Source organism: Calonectris borealis, chromosome 15 (genome assembly GCF_964195595.1).
Source record: "Calonectris borealis chromosome 15, bCalBor7.hap1.2, whole genome shotgun sequence".
Classification (NCBI taxonomy): domain Eukaryota; kingdom Metazoa; phylum Chordata; class Aves; order Procellariiformes; family Procellariidae; genus Calonectris; species Calonectris borealis.
Genome location: NC_134326.1, coordinates 15,924,604 through 15,951,990, shown reverse-complemented (window position 1 = coordinate 15,951,990; position 27,387 = coordinate 15,924,604). Strand labels below are relative to the sequence as shown.

Sequence of the window (27,387 nt, the reverse complement as noted above, 5' to 3'; positions counted from 1 at the left end):
CTCCTCCCCCACGCTGCATGGTGCACCGTGCCAGTGGCTTAGCTGGGTTACAGCAATGTTGTTCTTCTGTGTCTTGACAGCCAAGACTTGGAAGCAACTGTGTGACCATCCGAGGTTTCTCTTTAGAAATGAATATCCCCTCTCGCTTCCCGTTTTCCTACTAGTCTTTGACTTTGTTTTTCCCTTTTCTCTCTTTCGTCATCCTAGCTAATGGATTTTTTTGGCATCTCTTTTAATCCCTTGCACTTTTCAGAGGGTCGGTAGATTAATCCACCCTTGAAATGACTCTGATGAGGAAGGGCAAGCAACGCATTTCTCTTTCCTCAGAACTATAAACTGACTAATCTGAAGAATGAGGCACAAGGCTTTAGGTCATCGAGGGTCTGTCTCGGTATTTGCCTTAAGTGCCTCCTCTTTCCTTCCCTTGTCTACCAAGGGAGTTTGGACAGGCGCAATTGTATGATAAAATTGCTCCCCGGCCAGTTGTTGCTTCAGCTTCCCGAAGGAACGGGTATTCAGGCTGTATAGGTCATGTGGAATAAAGTTGAGGAACAGGGTTTTTCTTACGTATTTCTCAATCCTAATTAGTGGCTATGGTAAAGTGGTCATTTCCAAAGAGCGCTTGGTCATTGTAACTCTGCTGGGATTGAGGGATGAGCCAGATCGTACTCCTGTTGTCGCAGCCCTGGAATAGCATGCCATTTCCTGGTTTACCCTTGTGTATAGTGATTCATGGTGAACTTGGGTATTTTATTTAATGCAAATACACATTGCAGCCCTGTCTCCTTGTGTTGGCACATCCTTGTCTACTCCAATCATCCCTGCTCAATAGGATTTACAGCTTTCCTTCCTTCCAGCCCCTCCTGTGTGGGTCAATGACTGTGTCACTGCTGCGTGAATGTCACTGTACAATGTTTTGAATAGTTTCCTGATGAAGAGTAACCAGTAATATGCCAGTTACTTTGGGTTCCCTCCTTTTAACTCTAGGTTGGCATTCTTAGAAAAGACATGGGACTTGTGAAGTACCTGGACAACGTCTCCTTCACTGGGAATTTTCCCTCTCTGAAGAGTCACTCTGTCAGCAAATGGAGAAATTAGAGAAGTATCAGGCATTGGCTAGACTAGTCCATTATCGCCATGTCTTTGCTGTACCAGCTCTATCTAGTGGGTAGTGCAGGCTGTGAGATGACTTGCACATAGCCTTAGAACTTGACAAAGAACCAAAATGTCTTCTAATCCACAAAACACTGCATAGCTGACTGTATGCTTTTGAAGCGAGGAGGTGTTGATTCTTTCTCCTTTCTGGAGGTTTTAGTAGTAATAAAATTACATTTGGAGCAAGGGCTCTAAAGAAATCGTATTGTCAAACAGCTTTGTCAAGAAGGAGGGAGAGCTGGCAGACCAACATTGTGTGCCGGAGACGGAGAACGCAGGAGCCATGGGGAAATGGAAATCATGATGGAAAAGGTGGCCCAAGAATTAAGATACCCAGCAGGATGTTGGGTATTGTCATGTCATTGAAGTCACTGCTCTGATGGCCTCGCCTGGGTCGTTGTCTCTAAAGAGCTTTAGTTCTCAAGTGAGTCTGGGTGGCATATCCATGGCGGGAATAATATGCCTGTGTGAGAACAGTTTATGTCTTTGCTAGAGATAAGAAACTAACCTTTTCCTCTCCTTGCCTCTTTTACAGTCTCTGTCTGCTGCTGTCTCTTCATACTGTTTCTCTTCCTGTCTGAGCTCACCGGATTCATAGCCACTGAAATGTAAGTAAAAATCATGTTTTCCTTAGTTTGAATGTATGTGCGTATATGATTCTCTACAGCTTTACTCTGTTACCTTGGAAAAATGTGCCTGTAATTTCACTAGGTCAGTTAGTTGTCTAATAGTTTTTGGATTCCTTTTGGTTGAGTCTGAATTCTCAGTCAGTCATTCAGCTTTTTAATTTATTAAAGTATGCTCAGCAAAATTGGTTGTAAAATAGTTTTGTTAGAGAGAACTGTTCCAGACCTGCTTGATCCTTTATTAGCTGCATGCTGGATTTTTTTGTTGAGCACAGTGGATATTTCTCCTGTGACCACAGATCACATCAAAAGCTCTGACCCTTTCCAGTTCTCTGGTGATCAGGTGTAAGGTGGCGTGAATACTAAGATCATCAATGCCAGTCAGTTGAAGTTTCCTTCTTCCTCCTTAGGCTGTTGATTTCTTGTCCTCACCTGAGATTTGTTTCCCCTCTCCTCCTAAATAGGCACTTTCCTCTCTATTTGTTTGATTCAAAGTGATTCTCAAAAACTAGTGTATTTCTCGTCAGTGATGCCGTATGTTTAAGTGTGTGGTGCCTACTGGTTGAATCCACATGGTCTGGGCTCTGAGACTGTGGGGTCCCATTGCAGATACGGTGGGATCTCTGACAAAATGTTTTCTTTTCCCCTCGCTTCCGTGTGGATAAAATGGGTATCACATACTGCCAGTCTTCACTGGATGTTTTTGGAGATGCTTTTGGAAAAATGAATTGCATAAAATACAAATGATTATTAGTTTAATGCTAATAATACCTGTTTTTTTTAATGTCAGAGCTGAATCTCTGATACATGCAGATAGCTTTACTCACACGTGAGTTATATCTTGGTTTTTTTCGCAAGTTGAGCTTTACTTGGAAACTTAGTTGACAGGTTTTGTGCCTAAAGACAAGTTATCCCAGGTAGCCTCTTTGGGACCTTGTTTTGAGCAAAATGAAAATAATTTCCACTTTAAAAAATTGCTCATAGAACAAGTATTTTAGTTAATCAGATTTTTTTTTTTCCTGTTCTCATGCTCCTCCTGCCTTGAAGTAAACTTTTCTTAGTAACTGTTAACACAGGTACCTTTGTTTTGGGTTCTAGGAAACATTCTCCATCATCCTGCTGATGTGGCAGTGAGCTCACTAGACTGTGATGCACAGTTCCTGGATAGTTAGGAAGGGTGGAACTTTTGTCAGACTTACATGATGGTCCAGATAGCAACAGATGTCACTGCTGAGCAAAAAAGCTCTGAAACACGTTGGGCTCATGTGCTGTATTTAGATTGACCATGCTTTACGTGGCTTCTGATAACCATGTGGCTTTTTCATTGTGTTTGTGCAGCTCTGACTTGGGTCAAGAATATAATTTCAAGAACAATTTTAACCTTGAGTAATGTTTAACCTTAAGACAGTAGCGTAATCTAGCTCTAGCTATTTTTTTATGCCCATTGCACGTTAACTTCAGAGATGGTATCTTAGGTTTCTTACTGTTTCTTTGAATTCAGTTCCATGCATTTGCTTGTAAAATACTAGGGTCACCTTATCAACCCACTTCTCGCAGGAGCTGAGTTTTCTTGGTTTTCTTGTTTTAAAAAATAGAGAAAAGCTAGACAAATTGCTTCAAGTAAAATAGTACTTTTTCTTGCTCTCCTCTTAGATCTCATTCTCTCATCTGGTTTTCTTTTTTCTTTTAGTTAATGCTTTACCAGAGGAATTAGTAATATTTACCTAATTTTGATCCAATTATTTGAGTGCACATGCCTTTATGTAGTGGTAGTTTCCTGACTAGAGATTTCCTTTTGAACAGCAAAATTGTATGGCCTCTTCATGCTTTTTTCTTAACAAGATGATTGTATTTTCCGCAAAGATATTAGAGGTGTTCTAAGTTCCTGCATGTTCAGCTGACAAGTTTCTCATTAAAACCTCAGAGAGATGGTAAACTGCCTTTCCCAGCAGGAACTGCGTGGGGAGGAGGTGTTTGTACACAATAAAGCAGTAAAATTTTAGAGAGGATGTCATGGAAGAGACTGAGATGAATGCAGGAAACTGATTTGTCACGGACCGTCCAACACAATAGCTCGCAGAATATGAAAACCTCCTTCTGATGAATTATAGGTCATCAAAACCTCTCTTGCTGGCAACAGATCACCCACAGCATTTGTGAATAGGATCCCCCTGTAACAGCAGAAATACTTCAGAAAGTCACATAACAAAGTGCTTCCCAGTTCAGCAACTTCTAAAGTAGAAGTAAACTTTTCTTTTTCCATTTCTTACTCATTGCTTTCTCTTCTAAGAAACCCAGTACCTTAAAGGTGTTCAAAGATACCTTCAAAGACGTTCAAAGCACGTCTTGTGCTTCCCTCTCAAGTGTGTATTGCTGGCAGTGCGTTGCGAGGCAGTATAGTCTCGTTGTTCGGAATAAGGGTGCAGAAGTGTGGAGCTCTACGTGGTGTGGAACAAACGGTGTTAGAACTCTGTGCCACCATTTAAACTGGGCGGTAGCAAATAACAGGGGAGATATTATCTCACAAAGATATTCTGAGCCTTGTTTGCCCATAAATCAAGTACTTTTGAAGATATGGAAAATTCCTTATGTGCAAACTGTTCAATTCCCATCAACTTGTATTGCAAGCTTCGAGTTTCTTTTGTATTACGAGTCTCCAACGGGTATCTCTCCCAGCTTGAAGTTTCCTAGTGTCAGCCAGGATCTGAATGATTAACTAGAGTGTGCACTTACATGGGGTGAGCTTTCCTGCTTTGCCAGTGCCAGCTGCACTAAGAGACTGCATCAGTCTTTCTCCTCTTGTGTAATATTTCCCTTGAAGCAGTCATGCGCTTGACAAAGCCGGATTGCATGGGGATAGCTGCACATTTTTGATGGTGAGGTGAAATCGAGAGCACTTGGCCTGGTGCCTTACATCAGAGACGTACCAGGTTCGCTGATGAGGACTCATGCTTACCTCATAGCCCTATTATGCCGAGTAATTGTGCATGGTGTGTGTGCATTGACAGCCTGCTTCAGGGCAAGTCAGCAGCAACCTCAAGAGCAGTGGTACCCACAGGATTAACTGTCTAACTCTCACCAACGGGAGGTTTCTTTGGTATCTGCATCTAAAGTGAGAGGTCGGTGTGGTTTGTTGAACTCATGCTGCAACATGAGAAAATAAGGTCTGCTCCGCACCGCGCTAACCCCTAATACTTGCTAGTATTGCTACCCACTGTTGGGCTTTCTTCTACTTTCATATGACTGTAGCAACTTAAATTCCTGGTATTACTAGAAATCTCAGTTTGGTCACTCTTGCCCAACTGCAAAGGTGTTTTTCCTTGACCAGCCCATTGTTTTAGCGTTTATAGTCTCAACTGCTAAAGACTTGTCTGGGTGGCAGAAAGCCAAGAAATTACACCCTCATCTTGAGGATAACAGTCATAAGACTAAAACCAAACAGATTACCTATGTGGGGAAGACGGCGTGCATCACAATGGCTATGTCATAACTCGTGTGGGCATTTCTAATGAGCACTAAGATTGCGCCTGTGCACGGGAGCTTTACTGCAGTTAGGAAGCCGAACTAAGACACCGTGCGCATTACAGCAGACACGCAGGAAGTTCATGTGCATGGGTAACACGCTATAAATGCACATCCGATTTTGCTGCTGACTAGCTTCCTGTGTAGATGAGCCCCGAGTAGGGTAGAAAACTCCTCGTTTCTCATCTTCTTTATTTATTGCGTGACCCTAACAGGCAGTCCTCTGAGCAGCCACGAAGGAAGTCAAAGCTTGGTTCTTAGGTGGGGCTGCATCCTTTTCAGGAAAAGCACAGTGAAGGGCTGGTGAGGGAAGAGGTTTTTCTTTCTTTGCTCAGCCACAACCCATCATTGCAGTTAAGGGGAGGGTGAGTTTAATTCTGGAAGTCAAGGATCTTGATTTATTTTGTTTGTTTGTTTGTTTGTTTTGTTTTGTTTTCCATCCAGACTGAGAATGACTGAAGACTTAGTCCAAAATAAGAACTTAGATCAATCTCCTCAATTCTGTAAAAGACAGATAAAGAAAAGGAGGTCCATGCTCCACATTTGAACCTCTGTAAAATTGACAGTATCAAACACGGTTGTCCCACTGAGCAAATGACTCAAATGGCCAAAGAAATGGAGCTAAAGTGTTAAATGTGTCTGGTATTTCCTGGGCAGGATCGGTAGTAGATTGAGAGCCAAGAGTAGATTGAGGGCTAGAAATTGCTTGGCATACCTTTAATGGCCTTCCTCATTCATCTTGCTGTTACGTTGCAAATCAAGAACGTAGAAATCATCTCTTTTCTCATTAACTCAGATCAGTGCTAGAAGTCAATAGCTGGCAAGATGATAATCCTGCAGTGTTATCACTGTAATTAGGTCACGAATTATGTTCTGTAGGATCAATAAGAGTTTTCCAAGTATTCCATCATTAAGGAGGAAAGGTGTAATTAACTAATCTAATCTGCCTTGCATTGGCAGCCAGGGGAAGGGGTAGGAGGGTATGAATATGATGCTTGTGGTATGAATGTAGCTGCTCAACAATAATTCATCTGCCACAGCACGCTGCAGAAAGCAGCAGACCATTCCTGGCAATGTTTTCGTTTTCTTTCTTTTTTTTTTTTTTAATGAAGTAACTGGCACTGAACAGACTGAAGTGACAAGTTTGCCACTTGGAAGGCTGTGCCCCCCTGCAAGGCAATTAATTAATCTTCAGGGCAGAATATCTGTAATAAAAATACTGCCTTTGGATAAAAGCATAAATCATCATCAATGTCCAAATCATTTGTTCATTTAAGGTGACCAGCTCATTCACTGGGACCACCTGTTTGCTTTAATCTTTATGAGGAATACCTTGGCCAGTCTGTGAGTATCGAACAGCCCACCTCCTACGCCGGGACCACATCACGTGCAGCTTGACTTGACTGTTCATGCAGGCGGCCAGGTACCCCAAATGTGGGAGGAAGCAAAACACCAGGAGCTTCTGAGACCAGCATTGCTTGTTCACGCTGGATTCATTTGCATGCCCAAGACCGATCCTGCAGTGTAGCAGAATTGTTGTCATACCTGCCTTCAGAGCTTTTTTGTCCGTTAGCTCTCCAAGGTATGTTGAATGTGTCTTGTGGCTCTTGGCCCATGAAAATTTCTCATAACAACCTGCAGGGTCAAGCTGCACCTGCTGTAAGCAGCAGAGTGTGATCCTGGTGCGACAGGAGGTCCTGCTGGAAACCATAACCTTGGAGCATAAGCCATCTGCACTGGTAGCACAGTGCTACAATTCTGTCCTGATGCAGGTCCCAGATGCTAAGCTGGAGATGCAATTCCAACGCCACCAGCTCATCCAGTTGAGGCAGATGAAATGCTGGAGCAAGCTAGACCAGCATAGGGAATACAGCCTAGTAGTCAGAGGGGAATAGGAGTTGTAATCTTGCTCTGACCATGGACTGACCTTGAGACAGACATTTTTCCGTAGAAGGATGTAATACTTAGCTGCCTACTGCTCGGGGTGCTAAGAAGCTTAATTAATGTTTGCGTAGTAACTTGGAGATTACCTAATAAAAGGTGCTATATATTTGTGAAGTGTTGTTATGCCGTTTGTCCTAATGTACATGTGTGGGTTAGCAGGAAGCGGAAGGTCGTGTCGTGATGTCATTTGCAATTTCTGACTCAAATCTACACTGACGTCTTTTGAACCCTTCTCCTTCTTCCTGCCTCCTGGAGAACTGTAATTCCTTCCTTTGTAGGACAGCGTGTTTTCTGTGCTTCACAGCTGAGCCAAGACCTCATCTGAGACAACGACCTTCTCAATGAATAACTGATTGAGATTCAGGGCACAGAAGGAAGAAGATTACAAATGGCAGAGCAATAGACATATGCACAATTTAGTACACAGTAGAGAATTTGCTGACCTGCTTGTTGTTGTCTTTGCACAAATTGAGAAGAAGATGGGTTGTTTGTGCTATGTTGGGTCTTCTCTGGTCTGGCACAACTGAGAAGAAAATAGTGCAGGAATCTCAGCTTCGAATGGTTGTGTTTCTGGAAGGTGGTTGATTAGAGCTGAAATGGCAAGCGGAGCCAAGAGAGCTTGTCTGAGAAAGTCTTTTGAGAAGCTTTGGGCTCCCTCAAGAAAGAATGATTATTTTCCCTCTTAGGCTTAGGGTCCTAGAGACCAGAGAGTGCCTCCTGAGAGTTGGAGGACAAGCTTGCTGGAGTAAGTGGTTGTATTTTCTGTATGGCTGATGACTGGGGAGGAGGGTGCCTGGTTGCTTGCTTTGAAAGAGGGAGAAAAAAGGCTAGAACTTGAAGCAGAGACTAGGACGAGGAGGACAGAGGACAAGGAAGATGCATTTAGAGAGCACCCAGGCAGTGCGTGAAGCTCTGAAAGGTCAATGTAGAGTGCCTCCTCTTGTATTCAAAGCGCCGCGGGCTCTTCAGCTGTTGAAGTGCTGAAGTGTCTAATATCAGTGGCCAGGGCTGCTGGGTGGAAATAAGTTGCTGAGGAAGTTTTGTTTCTGGGCAAACAAAGCTGTTGTGTCATAAATCTAAGTCCTAAAGCATGGAGAACGGGTCTGGCTTTCTTTGGATAAAATCTTAAAGAAATGCTGAGCCCTCTTGCCGCTGTTTCCCCCCTTTCATTCTCTCTTGCGTGCCATTTGCATGATCTGCGATCTTAGCCAAAGACTCCCTCCAGCTTTTTCTGTGTAATGCTGCAAGTTTGTAAGCAATCGGGATAAGCAGCTGAGAAACCCAGCAGCACCGCTCAGGAATGTGAAGTATTTTGAAGTGGCTCTTTCTAGAAGTGAAGCAGATTCTTTCTGTGTGGATCATGGCTCCTGCTGCGTGGAGAAACTTTCCTCCCTTTCCTTGAATCAGTGGTGGGAGGCCCTGCGGAGGGAGAGGTCCACCTCTCACCTGTCCTATTGCCCTCATTGTACTTTCATAGCTCTGCACCTTACCTCTGCTTTATTGTGCCACTTTTATTCAAATAGTCCTTAACAGCAACCAGTAAAATACCAACTCCTATGTGCTTAGGGTCTTCGGAGGAGGTACGTGCCATCTTTGGAGTCACAATACAACCCTATATACTGCCTCTCTAAACAGCCATAGAAGCAGCTGTGATTACAGTGTCTTTCTGCCTGACCTTGGGTTTTATTTCCCTTGTGACCATCCCGGGCTCGCGATTAAGCGCTGTTACTCCTGGGACACTTCATGTTCCAGGAGGGACGGCTATAAATTAGAGCCAACTTCATTTCTTCCACTGGAGACGTTATCCCTTCAGGGAGAGTTGCTAGAGGTGGTAAATAGTGCTTTTCCCAACATCCCAGGATTGTCCAATTAAATAATAGGAAGGCTGTGTGCAATTTGGCTGCTTGGCCCTGGGGAGGAGGAGAGCAAGGGAGGTGTGAGTGCCAGTTCTCTGCTAGCTCCGTCCAGACTTAGGTGGTGGTGGTTCAGGAGGAGATCCTGGAAAGAGTAGCCTTGACCCTGGAAGTTTGCTTTACCTTGAGGTTTCCAGAATGTATTTTGGGAGTGAAATTTCCAGTTTGTTGAAAATGATGATGTTTCTTCTGAGGTTTGCCCCAGCGAGCGTAGCCTGTGGTGTGTTGTCGTTGTGCCCTTGGTTCCCCAAAGTGAGAGGAATCTCAGTAACAGAGCAGGTCAGCGCAAAGTGTGCACTTTGGATCCCCTGATAAGAAACCTTGCTGGGTTTGTTAGCCTGGGCCCTCTGCAAGAGCTGATGCTGCCGGGAGGAGGCAGTGGCCGGAGCTGGGAGGGAGAAGCAGGGTTCAGCAGGCAGGGTGCTCCATGAAAGGTGGCACTGCAGGTCCAAGGGCGGGGAAGAAAGGACAGACTGTCACGAGCGGTCAGATGTCTAAGGAGCGATAGACAGCGTTATGAAATTGGGAACATGAGTAGGAGAGGGGCAGGGGGCTACTAGGTAAAGAGGAGGAGGAGGAAGTGGCCGTGAGCCTTGCCCAAGGGACAGGTTGGGAACCGTTGGTCCAGTGACCGGAGTGCAGGACAGGAAACCAGTTTCCTTTATCTGCGACTAATGGGCTGTGTGACGTGGACAAACTGGCCTACTTCTCTTTGCCTCAGTGATCCAGTCTGCAACCGACTGACCTCACCGCTTGCCTTCCTATGTAAGAGCTTCCATGGGCTCCCGGTGCACAGTTTATTCTTTGACTTCTACCAGCAACCGCTTCTCACTCGCTTGTCACTGCAAGGCTTATGTGCCTTTGCTCACAGACCGTGCCTGACCGCACGTTTTCTGACAGGTTCAGAATTGGAAATCAGCAAATACAAATATTGACCTTCCTAGAGCTTTCCTCCAAAGAGCTGGAGGATGTTCAGCTGGGATGCCGAGGCTGAGCTGCTGAACCTGACGTGCTTCTCTGCCAGCCCTGGCACGAATGCTCCTTTTTGCCAGTAACATTAAGTTGCCTGCAGCACTGGCTGGGCATGGCCCACATCTCAGACGGCAGAGAACTGGGAAGAAGCCAGGTGCTGTTATGAAACAGGTTGGCTGGCAACTGGGATCTTGATGGGAGGACTCGGGGAGCGTAGAAAGGTGCATTGCTTTGGGGGATTAACGCCTGTCCTGGCTGGAGCTGCTCCTCACAACCGTATTTGGGCATATGACTTAATCCCGATCACTACCCAATCTGCCAGTAATAAACACGTAGAAGATTTAATGCATTCCACCCAGGAGAAGAGGGCTCAGCCAAGAAGCTTCTAACTAGGTCACTGATGAGCAATCTTTCCCCTCCCTCTGTGTCATTTTTATTAATCACTTGAAAAATACGTTGAGTAATGATTGCAAGCAACTTGTCAAGCCAATTAAAAACAGAGAAAGGTAGGGCTGTGAAGCTGAAGACAAATGCTGTGCTGGTTTTAAATGAGTGTCTGTAAACCCCACTGACCTGTGAGTAATTACCTCCAAAAAAATTGGCAGCTGTGTGTTTCTCGGTGTGAAGGGTTGTTTCTCCTGAATCCACAGGGCAAACAGTTCATTATGGTCCAGAGATGTATCACCAGAGCAAAATCACTTTGCCTCTGCCTTGTAGTTGCCCTTAGTCTGGTTTGTCTATTAGCATATAGACTCTTCGGCAAGGGCTTGTCAAAGGGTTTCATGCACTTTGAGCATTAAATAAAAATAATACAGAGCACTTACTAGTGAAGGTAGTTTATTTTATGTAGCTTGCCTGAACATAAGTTCCCATAGCTTTATAATCTGTCTGACTGGAAGATAAATTGTCAGATCATTTTATTTGATGAGGCTGAACAGCGTTGGACTTCGAGGGAGAAAGAGCTGCTAGGTAATCTCACCATCTTCTCGGTTCAGTGTGGTGAGTTTCCCTGGAGTGGATTCTCTAGGACCATTCAACTAATTCGGCTGTGCTTGCGTTGGATTTTTTTTGTTTATTTTTTACGTGTCAGATGGATTGTATGTGCCAACAATAAATATTTATACTTCTGTATTTCTTCTACTCCATATCTGTATTTTGTCTTCTGTGAAATATGCGCCAGCACTGTGGGTGCGTGAAACAACATTACTCTTTGGGAGACTGTTGTGTAGTGTGTTAGATCCTGCTGCCCAGGATGTTTCTTCCCATCTGTTCCTGGCTTAAATCCTCTTCTCAATTTTAGTCATTGCTTTTGGTTGCCATTCATAGATTGAAATGAGATATTAAGGAGAGAGATACAAGTATGCTGTGCTGCCTTCTCTTGCCGCTGCTCTGTCAACTGGGTGGCAATAACAAAAGGCAATTAGTTACACAAATAAGCTTTCCTGTGGGATAGTTGAGAGCGGCCTTTCTCTAAAACTATTTATGAAACAGATCGAAAAGCACATGCTTCCCTCTTTCCTAAAAGGAGTAACAGCCCAGGTACGCAGTGGGCTAGCATGCTCTGCCACCTCTTCAACATTAGTTCTTGTTTTGTATCACCTCTGGAAACTCACGTCAGGGAAGGAGGCAGGAAGCATAAATCAGAGCAGGAGTTTTGTTTTTCTGCTGGTGCAAGGGACTTGTTTAAAGCCTCCTGCACTTGCCAAGCAAGAAGTAAAATTAAATCGTGATTTGCCCCCATGCAGTTGTGGAGGGCTTTGCCTGCTCTCTGTCTTGTAACTCCGTTGCAGTTGTCACTCAGTCAAACCCCCTGCTTCAAAGTCTCCCTTTTTCCTTTCCCATGCAAGTTGTTGGTTTTTTTCCTGTGGAAAGTAGTTATGTGCCTGAACCCACCTGTGTTTTCTGTCCTCCAGAGTTAATGAGCTCTACGTGGATGACCCAGACAAAGACAGTGGAGGTAAAATAGAAGTGAATCTGAACATCAGTTTGCCAAACCTGCATTGTGAATGTGAGTAGCGCTTTTCACTTACCAGTTTTTCTTTGTATTTTAAGTAATACTTGAAATGGGCCCAAACTGGTACAGTGGCCCTTCTTCTGTAACAGGGTGGATGGAGATCAAGTAGCTGCAGCCTTTGCCAATGCCCCATCGCTTTCTGTTCCAGGCTAGGACATCTGTTTTCTTGGACCCTGTGCTCGCCCTAGCCTGTGTTAGTGGCTGGCCTCCCTCGCTGGCTTCTTTCTAAACTCATTTCCTTTTTTCATAGCAACCTTTTTTGTGTCTGGGAGCATTCGTAACTCTGAATGCACCAGCTAGTTGTTGGCTTTTCACAAAACACCTGCCTTGTCTACCTGAAGTTTATCTATTTGTGTAATTGAGATTGCAGTCAGCTGGCAGGATATGGGAGGTATATTTGTGTCAAATAGGCTGTCTAAAAAGTTTGGTTACAAAGTTCTTTCTGAAGAGCTGGTATAACAATTAATATTTGACAAATGACGTTACTAGCACAGTTTAGTCAAATGTCAGGAAAAAAGATGTGGATTTTTTCCCAGTAAAAGCAGTGCATGCTTTTCCTATGCAACCTTCCTGTTATTTCTTTTGTTTTGATTTCTTGTCTCCTCCCCTCCCACCCATGCAGTAGTTGGACTAGACATCCAAGATGAAATGGGAAGGCACGAAGTGGGTCATATTGACAACTCAATGAAGATACCTCTCAATAATGGGGATGGCTGCAGGTTTGAGGGCCATTTCAGCATCAACAAGGTGAGCAGGAATGACAGTGGGTGAGTGTGTGCTGGCTGGGGAAACGCTAGCAAGATCCATTTGGAAAATGCTCATGAAAATCTGTGTGTCAGTGTCTCTCCTGCAGAGTGTACGTTCCTGTCCCTAATCAGTGGTAAGGTTAAGTCTCTCAGTGCTGCAGAACAGTGTGGGGAGAGGAGGCTGCATAGTTAGACCCACAGAGAGTGTGTTAGATCAGGCTTTTTCTTCGTTCTCCAAAACAGGTAATTGAAATAGCATTGCTTAACAGCAGAGAGCAGCTCTGTGTCGCGGCCAGTGCTGTCTCTTTCCGTGCAGCAGCCCAACGTTTAGGGATGTATGAACTCCCTACAAATGCCGAATGGCTTCTATGTTTACTCGTCACAACTTTTGCACCTCCAAAATGTGACTCACTATGCAGAGGTCTTTGGCAATGTCTCTATCCAAGTGCTCTTTTGTTCTGAGAGCCGCAGAATGACAGGAATGTTCCCTACTAGAGGGTGCCAGCGTAACAGAAGCGGCTCCGTGCTGAGATGTTTGGAATACATGCACGCGGCCTCTGCGCATGCTTTGTCGGGATGCTCCGCTTCTGTCTCGAAGAATGAAAACCCAGGCCTGGAGGAGGCTGCTCGCTGGGATGGGTGTGTTCAGAACTGAATAATCTTGCTATGTAATGCTGGAGATGACTAGCTGGGGTGGGGGAGGCAGTGGTGGGGCCCACTGATGTCCTAAGAAGGACGCACCCTTTATTCACGCCTCCTCATGTACCACAGGCTACAAAATCCTACTTCCTTCTTTTCCTCACAGGTCATGTTAAATCGCATCTAAAAATAACAGGCAGAACCTCTTACTGATTTTGTGGCATGGAAAGGATTAGGGACTTAAAAAGAGGACGTTTCTTTCCTCGCCTCTAAGCCACCAAGATTACTGGCAGCTGATAGCCCACAAAACTGGGAAAGGGCTTTTTGAAAGGTAGTTCTTGTTCTGTTAATTCCCAAAGCGCAGAGCTGAAATACTTGGGGGTTTGTCTGCTAGATGTGGCGTGTTCTGCTCACAAAAGCAACTCAAAATGGGGTTGCTATATGTAGCAGTGAGGAGCTCCCTTCACTGCTTAATCTGTGAAAGGCCACTAATTGTGTTGTCTCATAGAGTGGTTGGGACTGCTGTCAGAGGGAGGGGACCTGATCCAGGATTTCTGGCTCTGAAAACCTGAACCTCTCGTGTGTGAGCTGGAAGTCTGCAGTCCCTTGGCAGAAATTGTACAGGCTTCTGTATGAGCTGGTATCTGGAGTGGGACATGACCAGGCTTTGAAACTTGACAAGAGTTGCACTTGGGTGTTATTCTCAAACCTGAAGAGGGAGGACAAGGTAATAGTGAGATGGCTGTGTGTACTACTTACTGCAGAGTCTGCCACCCTGTTTACTGAGCTTGTGTATGACACAGCTTGTGTCCACACCTGAAAGTGTTCCCAGGAGTGCACTTCTGTTCCTCAAGTCATTTAAATTAGCTTTCCTGAAAGCACATGGAACCTGCATGTGGCCTCCCGTGGCCCTGCTGGTGAGGTGTCTCTGCAGAGAGCACAACAGGCACCAGTTGTATAACCGTCCTCCCACTCTTGTCTTAGGCCATGTCAGATTGCTCCTCAGTGTTGCTTAATTTCCCAACTTTTTCTCAGTAGGAAAAAATTCTTACATCCTCCATAACAGTGATTGAATGGGATCTGCTGAAAGACTTCACGGAGTAGGGCTGGTGACCTGAAAATTGTGTGCATGCTAGAGTGATCCCATCAGAATGACACCAGTGCTCATGTTCTGTCTTGGAACTGAGTCCTTAGGTGAAATCTGTTTTTTTCAGAACTTTGTGTTTCCCTCTGTCTAAAAAATGAAAAAGAGAAAATCCTGTACTTGGAAGGGCTATTGCCAGGGCTCAAAGCTGAAGGTCTAGCTTAGTTTGTATGGGAAACCCCATTGTTTTTGGTGGGGTTTTTTCTCTCTTTATATAAAACTCACTCTTATGCACAGTGTTCTCAAATGTAAGGTTGCTCATGACCAGTACTACAATAAGAATATATCCACAGCTTTCTTGGGTTGTCCTGCAGCAGTGGGCCCATTTACAAATGCGAGATGTGGGAGTAAAACGTTAAGCAAGTGTTTGTTGCCTGTCAGAGACATGAATCTTATTTTAATAGGGATGAAAGACATAGCCTTAAGTATTAGGAATCCCTAACGTTGGGAGTGATCCACTCATCACCTCCTAGTCAGCAGCAGTAGCAATGTGAGGGTGCCAGACTCTTGGGCTGCGGGATGTAACCGATCTCCGCTCTGTATGCAGTATGGTGGTGGTGGTCAAGTGCAGGAAGGTATTTCAGAGCCTTTCTCTGACGTGCCAGAGGTTGTCTACTGCTAAGTAGATACAGCCTGCCAGGCTGGATGGATCCAGGCATTTCCGCTTCATATCACAGAGCCTAGCAATGCCTTGAGGGATAAAATGTGAAATCCCGTCTTCCTTGTCTTGACTAATTTTAGGTCCCTGGTAACTTTCACGTGTCAACGCACAGTGCCACTGCGCAGCCTCAGAATCCTGACATGACTCACGTCATCCACAAGCTCTCATTTGGGGACAAGTTACAGGTGAGTTGTCTTCCCTGAAAATTCCCTGGCTCTAGGGGAATGAATGCAATGAGAGTGACTTCAGTATTAGATGCTTTGGCTTTATGGAAGGGCCATGTACAGTGTGGGGAGGACATAAGAAAGGACAGCCTGGGTAAGCAAGCCCATCCCTTGCATTCATGCAATGCGCACTCAGTCCGGAAGAGTTTGCAAACTGTTTACTTCAGGAAGGAGCAGTGTTCAGTCATAGAGTAACTTTGCTGTTTTCATCTGAAACTGAAAGTGCTTTTGGAAAACTATGTGGCTATCTTCCTGCAGGGAGTAGAAATGAGGATTCATGGCTTTGCAAAATCCTATACAGTACTGTTTTCAGTGTTAATACAGCACACAAATCTTGGCTGCCTTTGCAGAGGAGCAGTGAGTATACTAAGGGAAGATGTGTGCTCTCTACTGTCTTTACCATGGCACCAGTCAAGTTCTTTTTAATTGACTTCACAGTACTTGTACAGCAGACACCTATTAGTCAAATTTGTTCTATGAAACACAAGTTAGACTTAGACCTGCCAGTTCCCTGCTGGGAAGAAGCTGGATGTGTGCACTTGCCCAGTGGATAGAGTTTCACCAGGTGTTCCAAGTTATGTAATAATTCCTGATTTCTCAAGAAGGACAGATTACAGCACTTCTCTAGCCTACTTCCAAGGAGCTAGCATCATAGGTGGGAGTTATATATGTGCACACCCAGTTTGCGACTCACCCTAAACATTGCTTACCCATAGTCTCTCTGTAATCTTCTTTCCTCAGCACAGACGTCTCATTAGTCTGCTTCTTGTACACCCACTTCCAAAACCCTTTTTCATGCTAACAAGTCTAAGCGTTGCTTTGTAGTCTTCTGATTCTGCTCCCGGCTTCTTTTAGGAAATATCTTGTGTGGGAACGCTGAAATATTAGCATATAAATAAGCTTGGCTTAATGTCTGTAAAGCACACTGAGATTATGAAAAATATTAGGTAAGTGCTAATAGGGAGTTCTGCAGTTTGCGTGGGAAATCAGTGCTCTAAGGTAGCGTTCCCATTGTTTTATCATCGAGTCTTTGAGTAATGGAGCTGAAGTGCGAATCAGCATGAATGATATGAGAAGCCTGGACAGTTGGGAGCAAAGGAGCAAGCGTCTTCAGTTCTGGTGGTGAGAAACATGTCTAGCAAACATGTAGTTGGCTCCTGGTTTGGAGAAGTTGTGATTAGTATTTTCAAGGTTCAAAATAACTGCTCATCATCTCCATGCACAAGAACGGAGCATGTAGGTGCTGCTGATCCTGTAGGCAAACATGAGTTCAACAGCACAAATTAAAGAAGGATATGTTCACTAAACAGATGCTACCAAGACTCAGCAAGCAGTGTAGAGATCCAGCAAGTATGGAGAGCTTTAAATATATCTCGATACACCTTTGAATATTTTGGGTTGTCTCCACCTGTTTTGATGTAATATACGCTCATATTTCTTAAAGAGGGTGAGGAGCTTCTCATTCGCTTGTGTCACGTGCTGGGATTTAGTTCTTTGTAGGTTGTTACCAACTCTTTCAGAATGATCCACTAAGGTACATGCTGTGTTCTCCAGAAAAACCAGTCTGTTTGAAATAAAGATTTAAATCTTGTCTGGCATTGAATGAGTTTCAGTTCTTCAACAGTAGTTCATGCACAATAGTGGCAGACTTTTTGTAGATTTTTCCCTCGTGTAGATGAGACCAAAATTCAAACCAATGAGGTTCTTGCATGTCAGGTAACCCAGTAAAGAAAGAGATGTGGAAAGTAGGAGATTATACGTTTTTAATCATAGAATTCTCTTGAGTGCTAGATCATGGTGTTGAATAATCCTGGTTTTAACCTTGTGAGAGGTCCTGTCTTCACTTGATAGTTGCAAGGTTGGAAGTTGTTTTAGCCTGCTGTTGGACTCTGAGTTATATGTCCAGTTATATATCTTTGCGTGTGTTTGTAGAGGTTAAAGCCTAGGGTGTTCAAGGCCCTGGCAAGCATATTTTTGAGGTCTGTGTTGCAGGAGAATAAAGTGTTGGCACTGTTAAACCACCGACTAGCCTCCTGTGCCACTACTCCAAGCACTAGATTTGGTCTTGGTAGTGCAGGACAGTCCTGAGAACGTCTGGCTGAACAGGCTTGCTGAAGTTCTCTGTTGCAAAGCAATTTTGTTACTGTGGCCAAAAGCTTACTCTTTGTTGAAGTCCCTCCAGGTACTTAACAAGGTACAAACAAGTATGTTCCCCCAAGGAACACACCTGTGCACTTTGTAGAGCAGAGATTAATTAGCAATCTATGGACAGCAAGTATTGTAATGGGAGTCCAGAATATTCCACAAGGAAAACCATGGTAAAACATCAGACTGGGAATTACAGGTGCCATCCGTGTTGCAAGACAAGAGAGGCAGATGCACCAAAGCACCTGATGGCACAGAAACAGGCAGTTGTGGAGATGTCTGATGGCTTTGTCTATGTGGAAGCTCTGTAGCTCGCAGCTTTGCAAACTGTGTAGAGAGGTGCAGAGCAGACAACTTTTACAATTAAACAGAAGTGTGGATGCTGGGGAGCGAAGGACAAGAATGTAAGTCCAAATATACAGGTACCTCACAGGATAGATACAGTTGTTTGCTGAGTAACCACTCAGATATTTACTGTTAGAGTGTTTGAAGTGGACCTTAACGTTTCTGGCCCAGGTATGCTATAAGAGACTTATTTCTCAGCTGTGTCAAGAATGGAACATAATAGTATAGCCCAGTCCAGGCACTTTTCTTTCTTCGTATGCTTTTTACAATGAGTAAAGAATATGTACAGTCTGCATGTGTAGTTCGGAAATGGTTGCTGTCGTGTAAAATATTTGAAATGCCGGCAGACTAAAGGCACTGTAGAAGGTTCAGCTGTTGCTTTTGCTCTGTGCTTGTGACCAGCATCTTGCCAGTTGAACTTGCTGATGATTTTCTCTCTGTAGAATTTCCTTTCTCAGGAGAGGAACGGATTCAGTTGCGGCTTCCTCCAAACCATCATCCTCTCCGTAGCATTCAGAATAGAGAAACAGCCATTAGGATGAGACAAATACATCCATGTGCTATCAGTTGTTGAGAGGGTCTGGGAATGAGATTGCATTGCCCTGTTAGTGAGGTGAAACTGTCACGCCCATGACCAAATACCCTGTTGTCTGGCTTAAGGTCAGGAATTTCTAGGTTGTGGAGTTATTTGTCCTTTCTGTATAGCTTATTGTACATTATGTGAATGATGCAACCTCTAATCTACAGCTGTTGCTGTGGGGTTTTCCCTGTCTAGAGAGTTCACAAATTGATTATGCTGTTGGTGGACATCAGACTCCAGATCATAGTATGTGGAAGGCATGGGACGGAAATCCGGAAATTCTGGGCAAACAGATACTTGCATGCCTGGGACCAGCTGCAGGAAAAGCTGAATGGATGGCAGTGTTGGCATGTGTCCTTCCCATCTCCAAGGGCATGGTGTGCGTGGTGTGAAAGCTGGGCTAATGAGTTAAAGCTGTACAAGCCCAACTGCTCTGACATGAGCTACCTTTACAGGAGAACTCTAGAGTTTTAACCTGAATAAGACTCTCATTTGTTTCCCTTTCAGCCTGATAAATTAATTTCACAGTTAACTATGCAAAGCTCTTAGGAAATATCTCACAATGAAATTTCACAACTGGCCTCTTCCAACTGCAATTCCTTTAGCTTTGGAGTGGTTTTGGAGTTTCATCTTGTAAGACGTTGTGAAATCAACTTTTTTACTTGGAACCAACCTCTGTGGTAATGGTCACTGAAAGATATTTCAAGTCATCTTTTACTGGGTTGAGGCTTTGTTTTCGGAAAGGTTGAATCAGGCTGATCTCCTTGTTACAGGGTAGGATAGGGAAGCAAAGGTCAAGAGTAGCAAGTCAGAGCATAGTTTTTTCATACGCCTTTTTGCTTTCCAGGTCCATAACGTTCATGGAGCGTTCAATGCCTTGGAGGGAGCAGACAAACTCAGCTCAAATCGTACGTATTCTTGGTGATTACAGGTCTTAGTCACTCTCTGCAGGGGGGAAAACAGGGCCATTCATGCAACACTGGTGTATCCAGAAGTCTTTAATCTGCCTCTTTAACCAAAATGATCCAGACATTGCTAACTGACATTTCCATTTTCTCCAGTACCATAGAGAAGTCTTAGCCCAAAAGGTCCTTTGCAGCCTTTCTGCAGCCTGGACATTGTCTCCAGCTCTGTTATGATCGTTATGACTGACTCGGAGTTACTGAGCTTTTTATCCATATCCTATTCCTATAGCTTCCCTTTGCTGCTGTCACCACCACCAGAACTTTTCCTTGTTCTTGTGTTGCAAGTTAGCTCTTACCTTAAATTCTACCTTGTGGCTGGAGAGGTAGACATTTTCATTGCCCTTCTTTATGACCAGCAACACAAAAAGAAATTTCCAGTGCGTGCTACAATTCAGCATAGTTTTTCTCCTTCAAGTGTTCAGGCTCCCGCAGGATATCAGTCTTGTCCACTTCTTGGAACAAAATTTCTATGGCTGTTCCTGAAGCTAGACAATTGTGTTGTGTTTTGTTTTGTTTTTTTCTCCAGGAGCCAAATGTCATTGTGTTACACTTGGCCAAAGGATCTTGCAGAGAAATCATTTAGAATTCTGTTTTAGAACTGTTTCAGCAGACACAAAAAATGGCACAAGCCATTTAAATAATGAAAAAATGAATTAATAATTGTTAAGCAGCCGTAGGAGAAGGAAGAAGAGAAAGAAAGATAGATGGATGCACAAGGAATGGGACTACACAGGTTGTGATGCCGCAGCTTTTTCTGTCAAAACAAGCTCAGTGAGCTGCAGCTCTAACCTGAGCTAGTTCTTGATTTAACCAGGACAGCTTTTTGTGGTCTTGATAAGTCTTATCATTTATAGCTGCAAGCAGTTAGGAAGGTTCAAGTGACCCAAACTCATCTCCTTGGGTCGTGGTACTGCAGAAGTCTTAGAATGGTGGGCAGGTTCTGATGTCATCCGAGTACCTTACAAAGTTTTGTACAAAGGACATAAATGTAGGATGTGAAATTGTCGCTTTGTCACAGAACCTGAGATGAGGAGGAGGGAGATACCTTTTCTGTGACTGACTTGTTTTAGTTGATTTCGCACATTTACTTTGAAATGTTATGTAGGCTGTGATTCCTTTCTCTGAATGCTAACTTACACTTTCCTTTCCTTTCCTCTCCTGACTGCAGCTCTTGCATCTCATGATTACATCTTGAAGATAGTCCCGACGGTGTACGAAGACATGAGCGGCAAGCAGCGATACTCATACCAATATACTGTAGCAAATAAGGTAAAGAAGCAGGTAGTTCTCAGAGAAGCTCCCCATTGCAGCCCAGTGGATGCATGGAGGATCTTCAGTCGTCATTCCTCCTCCCTCTTGCTCCTCTGCGCTGCAGCCCTGTGCATTTGTCTGTAGGTGAGCAGTAGCCTCTGCTGGGAGAAGGAGGAACTGAAGCTCTTCAGACTGGGCCTTCCTGTTGCTTGGCATTTACTAGGGTTGGGATTGGGAGGGCTTGTCAGAGCAGGTGCTGCTATTGTTTTAATTCTAGAGAAAAGTATTTTTACTCCTGACTTTTTCATACGTCAGTTTAACTGATCTAGATTTCTATAAATTGTGTGGAAGGTTTTTACATGCTGCACTTGTGATTTGTGTCAAGATGCATCTGGATGGAAACTGCAATCCAAGTGAACATACAAAACAGCACTTATACATGGTTTTATTAATGAAACAGTCTCAGCTGCGATGAATATATCGGACAAATAAGTTAACAGAGTTTTTGGCTTTTTACAAATGTTGATTTCAGATATTAAGCCACCGAACCTGCAGCAGCAAATATGTACTGGTTGACTATTTCACAGTGCCTACTTTATTATAGTGGATTATGGTAGTTATTGTAACTTTATAATTCTTAAATTAATTTACATTAAATGTGAAGATATTTGTATTTTAATAATACATTGTATTGAACTTTAAAAAAAAAAAGACCCTATTTACTTTTTAAGGTAAAAAGCCTCTTTCAATTTAAAATGATTTGCTGGTCAGGCGCTAAGTGAAAGTCCAGAATCTGTTTACAATATTTAATTACAGCTAGTTTGCCATAACTGAGAATCAACCATGCACTCTCATGGACTATTTCTCAGATTAACATTCCTGTCTAGTGACTTTTGGGCTTACTTTTACAGTGTGTCCCAATGATTTGGATGTCTCTCTCTATTCAGATTACAATGTATTTGTTCTGCTTAATGTCACAAGTGTTGTTCTGATAAGACTCTTGCGACGCAAGTTCTGAAAGTAATTTGGAAAATAGACAGCAGGAGCTTTTGACACTTCTGAGAGCGTGGTTGCAAATGGAGGCGTTCGGCCAAGACTGACTCATTAGGGCAGGATTGCTGGTGGGGAAAAGGGGAGAGGAAGGAAAAAATGAGGTCAGTTCTATCGAAACTGAAGTGCAGAGAAACAGTGCTGCCTCTGCGTTTTCTTCTCCTTAAAAACAAAAATTCTCTTATCGGTGCTTTAGTCCTCGACTCCCATGCTGATCGGTGGGAAACAGAAATCGGAAGCCATTGGAATAGCCTGGCACAGAATGACTAGTATGAAGAGATTAATTGCGTCTCAAGTGTGGACTGTCTGTCTCCTCTCCCCTTTTACCTCCTAGACCCTCTGTTTCCTCACCTCCCCAGATAGCCACTGTCCCATGATACGCTGCAGAACTTCTGTAATAAAAGCCCTGAAAATATTATGATTAGGGATTTCAGACACATTCTGCTTCTCTTGTCATCCATGGAAAAAACCATGAATAGAGGGAAATTTGGGATTTATACAAGATTAATGAAGGAGATAGATGCTGTTTCACTAGCTCCCTCTGAGCTCACGGGGAGTAAAATTATCTTTTTTGTATCATGCTCATGGGTGTCCTATTGCTTGTCCTTTCTTCATCTTTCTGAAGTATATGAGGTTGTCTTTGCCTCTGCGTGAAGGAGAATTAAAACAGAAGAGGTCATCTGAGTTGGCAGGCATGTCGTAGGGCTACAGAAGGGAGGAGCAGCTGGGGTACAGAGGCAGCGTGTGCCATGCTGGTCCTGATGGCTCTCCTCAGATTGCTGAGACCCCAGCCTGCTTTTCTTTGCTTTTTCTTCAGTCTGTCAAGGTAAATGTCCTGATCCTTGAGATTTGATATATATTTCTGCTGAGAGCACAGCCAAAATACCAGCTCAAAAAGATGTGACTTTTGATGCTAAGTTGATGTTAGTATCTGTTCCACATTGGCATTGTGCAGTATGTCTTGCTGGGGTGTTGTCCTGTGACTGATTGATAGCACTGTACCTGTTACTAAAGAAACGCCTTAAAGGAGATTATCACTGGCAGTCTGAAGATGTCTCTCCCAAACGAGCTTGGAATATTTTTGAACCTTTGCCAATAATTTTCTGTATACAGTTTCATTTTGGCTTTCAGCATGATTTTTAAACATGGTTTAAACATGGCTCTACGTGATTCATACTTAGTGGACAAAGCATTCACATTGTCGGTCCCAGTGCAAAGGGGCCCTCACAGGCGGGAGCTGCTGCTTGCTGTTCTGAGTGCATGGACAAGAAGGGGTTTTCACGTTCTTGCAAACTAAATTCTGTTTGTTTGATGAATATCCCACTATACGATTTACCTACTGACAGTACAAAAACTTCGCCTGCAACCACTTAGAGACTGCTTGTATTTAAATAGAACAGATCCAAGTTAGAGAAATCAATGGCAGCCTTTCTGTTTACTTCTGTAACTTTGAATGAAGGTGAGAGTAAGCACCATCACTCTCTGTTCCCAGCCATATCATTATCAGACTGTAAAGAACTTATTTTCCTATTTGATAAGGGTGGGGGGTGAGCAGTCATATAGCAACTAACTGTCAGTCTGATCATTAGTAGATAACAGTGGAGTGAGGGACAGATCCACAGAAGCAGTTTTAATGCAGACTGTATCTGGAAGGAGATTGCTCACATTTTCTGGCGTTTTCCCCTACTTTCTTTTCTAGGAGTATGTAGCCTACAGTCACACTGGCCGCATTATCCCAGCTATCTGGTTTCGTTACGATTTGAGTCCCATCACAGTGAAATACACAGAGAGGCGACAGCCTTTGTACAGGTTTATCACATCGGTGAGTTACTCTAAACCTCTAATTCTCCTTTCTCCTGCCTGCCTCTCGTTTCTCTTCTGAGCCTGTCTTGTCCAGAAGAATTGAGTTTCTGCTTCAGAGCATTGTGACATAATTGAAATAAAGGAGTACATCACTGCAATTGTACTGAAGTGTAAGTGAGGTAACTGGTAAGCCCTATGCTCTGACAATTTGATTTAATAGCTAGGCACAAGAAGAAAGAAAATTATCCTATTCCAGAAGTGCCAAACTCTGTCTAGGCAGGATGGGCACTATTGCAGCATACTTGGAAGTAAAGCTAATGTGGTATGCAGTAAAGCATGCGGCAATAAACCGTCTCTCTAATGATGAGATCTAACTTGCAGAGAATGCAGGGCAGTTGTTTTACTCGGTGCTGCTGCTTGGCTTAATATGGGTATGCCAGTTCCAGGCATTTACTCCTGGGTAGAAGTGGAGAAGAGCTGCATTATCAAATTCCAGAGGTGTTTTCCTGACAAGTTATATTTTGATCTATCCAGATAACATCCTGCAGTACTGATCTCAGCATCTATAACAAAGCTGTACTGTCCAAACTGCCAGTTAGGCAAAGAGCTATTTAAAGATCTTCCAGAACTTTAAAAAAATGTGTCCTGAGGGAGTTGGCTTAAAATTTAAGCTGCAGTCTGCTGTGCAGAATGTGAAGGCATGGTAGAATGTGAAGTAGTTGATAAATAGGCTGGAATGAAGACCTCAGATTTTGATTTTTAAACTGTTTGAATATTTTAATTGGAAGTAACATAAACAGTGTGGCTGTGTTGCACTTGAAGATTTTGATTTTGCAGCTTCTGATAAACACCAAGTTCCCTTCACTTAACTTCAGAAATGCATGTGATCTCTAGGATACACAAATACCAAGACAAAGGGGCTTGAAGCAAAATCTAAATGTCGTGGTTTAAGACCTTCTCTTCTTAGCACATCTGTTTGGTTTCAAAACATAATCCTAAAAAAGATCAAACGTCAGCATTTTATGACTTGGCATCTCATATTGCCTCTACTTGTTTCCCTAATAATATGCTCTCATATGCATAGGTTTCTTATGCATCTTGTTGGGGGTGAGGGTGCGGAGTTAACGGGCAACAGTGTTTGCAAAGGATTGATAGCTGGCATTATTCTTTGTCATGTCTGTTGCTCACATTGATTTACTATTAATATGCCATTGTATGCATATAAATAGCTTCTCTGTGGAATTTGATACTGTGCTTCAGAATTTACATAAGGAGTCCACAGGAGAGGCTTTCCTCACTGATTGCCACAATGACCTTTTGGATTTGAGATGGCCCCAGCTAGAATTTTGCCGGATCCTGTCTGTAGAGTTAGCCAGGCGCGTGCTGGCTGCTAGACTGCCGAAGAAGAGTTTTACAATTGATTTTTGTCTACTTTGTTTGGTCTTATAAATGGCTGTAGTCTCAAGCAGCTCACTTGGAGCCGTTCCGATTGAACGTCCTTCCGATGGAGATGTGTGGGTGACGCTGGTGTCTGCAGTAGCTGTCAGTACGTCAGACAGGTGTGCCATTCCCTTTTCAGACGTGGCTGACTTAGAGGCAGATCCTTGTTAGAGATGCTATACCGTGGCTATCGGTCTGGACCATCTGGCCCTGGTACAGATGACCTGCCCTTGCTCTCTTTTAGGCTAGGAATGTTTTACAGTAGGGCAGCCTTGGCTGTGTATGTGCTACACTTAAAGCTTTACAGCGTTCAAGGTGGCATTGAAAAGGTTGGAAGGGGGGAGCCGTGCCGCAGAGGATCAAAACACCTTTTGTCCTAGGTTTCCTTGCCCTGTTTTGATGACGTGATCTGTTCCGTTGTCCTTTCCGCTGCTTTAGCCCCTTCCTGTATCTCCAGCACGGCCTTTTGCATCACAGTTGCTCTGGAGACCAGTTAGTGATAATCAGCACTGGGCTGAGGTCCAGACAGAGATTGTGCTGGGGCATCTGGAGTCATTGCCGAATGGGCTGGCCATGGAAAGCATCAGCTTTTTCTGAGCAGCAGCTGCTTAATTTAAAAACCACAAGAGAGGCTGTAGGGTAGGGGGGGATCACCAGCAACTCCTGTTAGCGAGCAGGTTGTTTACTAGGGCACCCATGTGGCTTTCAGTAAATTTAAATGTGTCCCGGGGATGGGGAAGGATCCTGTGGGCTTGAAAGAGGCTTTAGCAGTCAGAGATGTAACACAGTGTGTGGCGAAGTGTGGCTGCCTGTCAGGGGAACGGTATCCATGCTGGAGGGAAGGATATGCTGTGGAGGGGCGGGAGAGAGGTGTTGGCTGTTCAGCAGAGAGCCAAAGGAATCTCGTTCTGCTGCTGGGAAGGTTATCTGATGCTCTTTGTTAGTAATGGGTTTGCCCCCAAATAACTTCAGCGCTGCTAAGGGCAGCATTATAGCACCATAGCAGTGTTCCCAGGTCTTCTGTGTTCCCAGAGACCCTCTCTAACTCATGCCTGCTCCTTGGGTTTTTGCGGTGTGAAGAATTATCCTAATTTTCTGTACTGTGAGAGGTGCTTCCTGCGCAGGACAAAAGGTATTGGTTTAGCATAGATTTTACTTCACATGTCACGCTTCAAAAAATTCAGTACTAAATAAGATTTTCTGTTGCTTGTGGGTCAGTGCAGCCACTGTTAACTGTGCTGTGAATTTGCCGTGGATCCTGGGGTTAACCACAGATACCTGGCACAGTGTTAAACACAGTAGTTTTTGCCTGTTAAAACGTACTGGTTAAAATCAAGGCATCTCCCCATAAAGAGAAACCATTCATGGCCTCGTGGTTGAGGTTATGGAGCAAGGGGGAAAGTTTCACTGCTGAAAATTTATGAGTTCCTGTAAGTGGCCAAACTGAAAGAAGGTTTTATCATGAGGTCAGTCTAGGGGCTGGGAGGGGAGAGGAGGCAGAAAACAAGCCAAAGTTCTTGGTGAAGCATTCAAATCCAAAGAAAATAATAGAATTTTTTTCTTGATATGAGAGGACTCATCTGCTCTCTAGGTATGAAAAAAATTAAACTGGAAATAATAAGGGGAAAAATGGCTGCGGTGAGAATTATTTCAGCCAAGGGACCTGTTACCAACAGGTATCATAGACTCAGTCCTGTGGCTGAGTGGTTTTTAAAACCAAGACAGTGTTATTCTACAAGATGTGCTGCAGGTCATCCAGAAATCTCTGAGTGGGATTCTGCAGCTTACCTTATTAGGAATTACCTGGGGGTCCTACTGGTCCCCTCTGTCCTTAAAAGTAATTTTCAGATTTTAGGTCATCCCAGAGGTCCGCACTCACGTATCTGACACTTGCCTTTCTGTCATTTTCCTTGCAGCCTTGCCTCCTCCTGCATATCTGCTCGTGTTTTCCTTTAGACTTCAGTCTGCATCCCAGCCACTAACCTATAATCGTATTCTGTTCAAAACCCTCATGTGTACCCCACGTTGCATGGTCTCTCACTGCTGTCATTGTTACACTTCTATATTCCTTTTCCTTCCTTTTTTAATGATTGGGCCTGAGTCAAACTGTAACCTCATGGAGCCAAACACAGATCATTCCCGGTATAAAACTCCATTAAATATAAATAAGTGCATGATGCCTAACTTCCTTCAGTGGTGCTAAGGATCAACGCTCCATACGTATTAGAACTGTAGTGATAAAGAAACG

General features: G+C 43.8%; 1 protein-coding gene across 1 annotated transcript in view; it reads left to right on the top strand.

The window, feature by feature from the left end:
* Positions 1-27,387, top strand: part of ERGIC1 (endoplasmic reticulum-golgi intermediate compartment 1) — a 61,178-nt gene that overhangs the window by 27,806 nt on the left and 5,985 nt on the right. Inside the window, exons 3-9 of the mRNA XM_075164397.1 lie at positions 1,691-1,763; positions 12,046-12,140; positions 12,769-12,893; positions 15,417-15,521; positions 19,478-19,538; positions 20,764-20,864; positions 23,596-23,718. Of these exons, the coding sequence (XP_075020498.1) occupies positions 1,691-1,763; positions 12,046-12,140; positions 12,769-12,893; positions 15,417-15,521; positions 19,478-19,538; positions 20,764-20,864; positions 23,596-23,718 (683 nt within the window). The remainder of the gene's footprint in view (positions 1-1,690; positions 1,764-12,045; positions 12,141-12,768; positions 12,894-15,416; positions 15,522-19,477; positions 19,539-20,763; positions 20,865-23,595; positions 23,719-27,387) is intronic.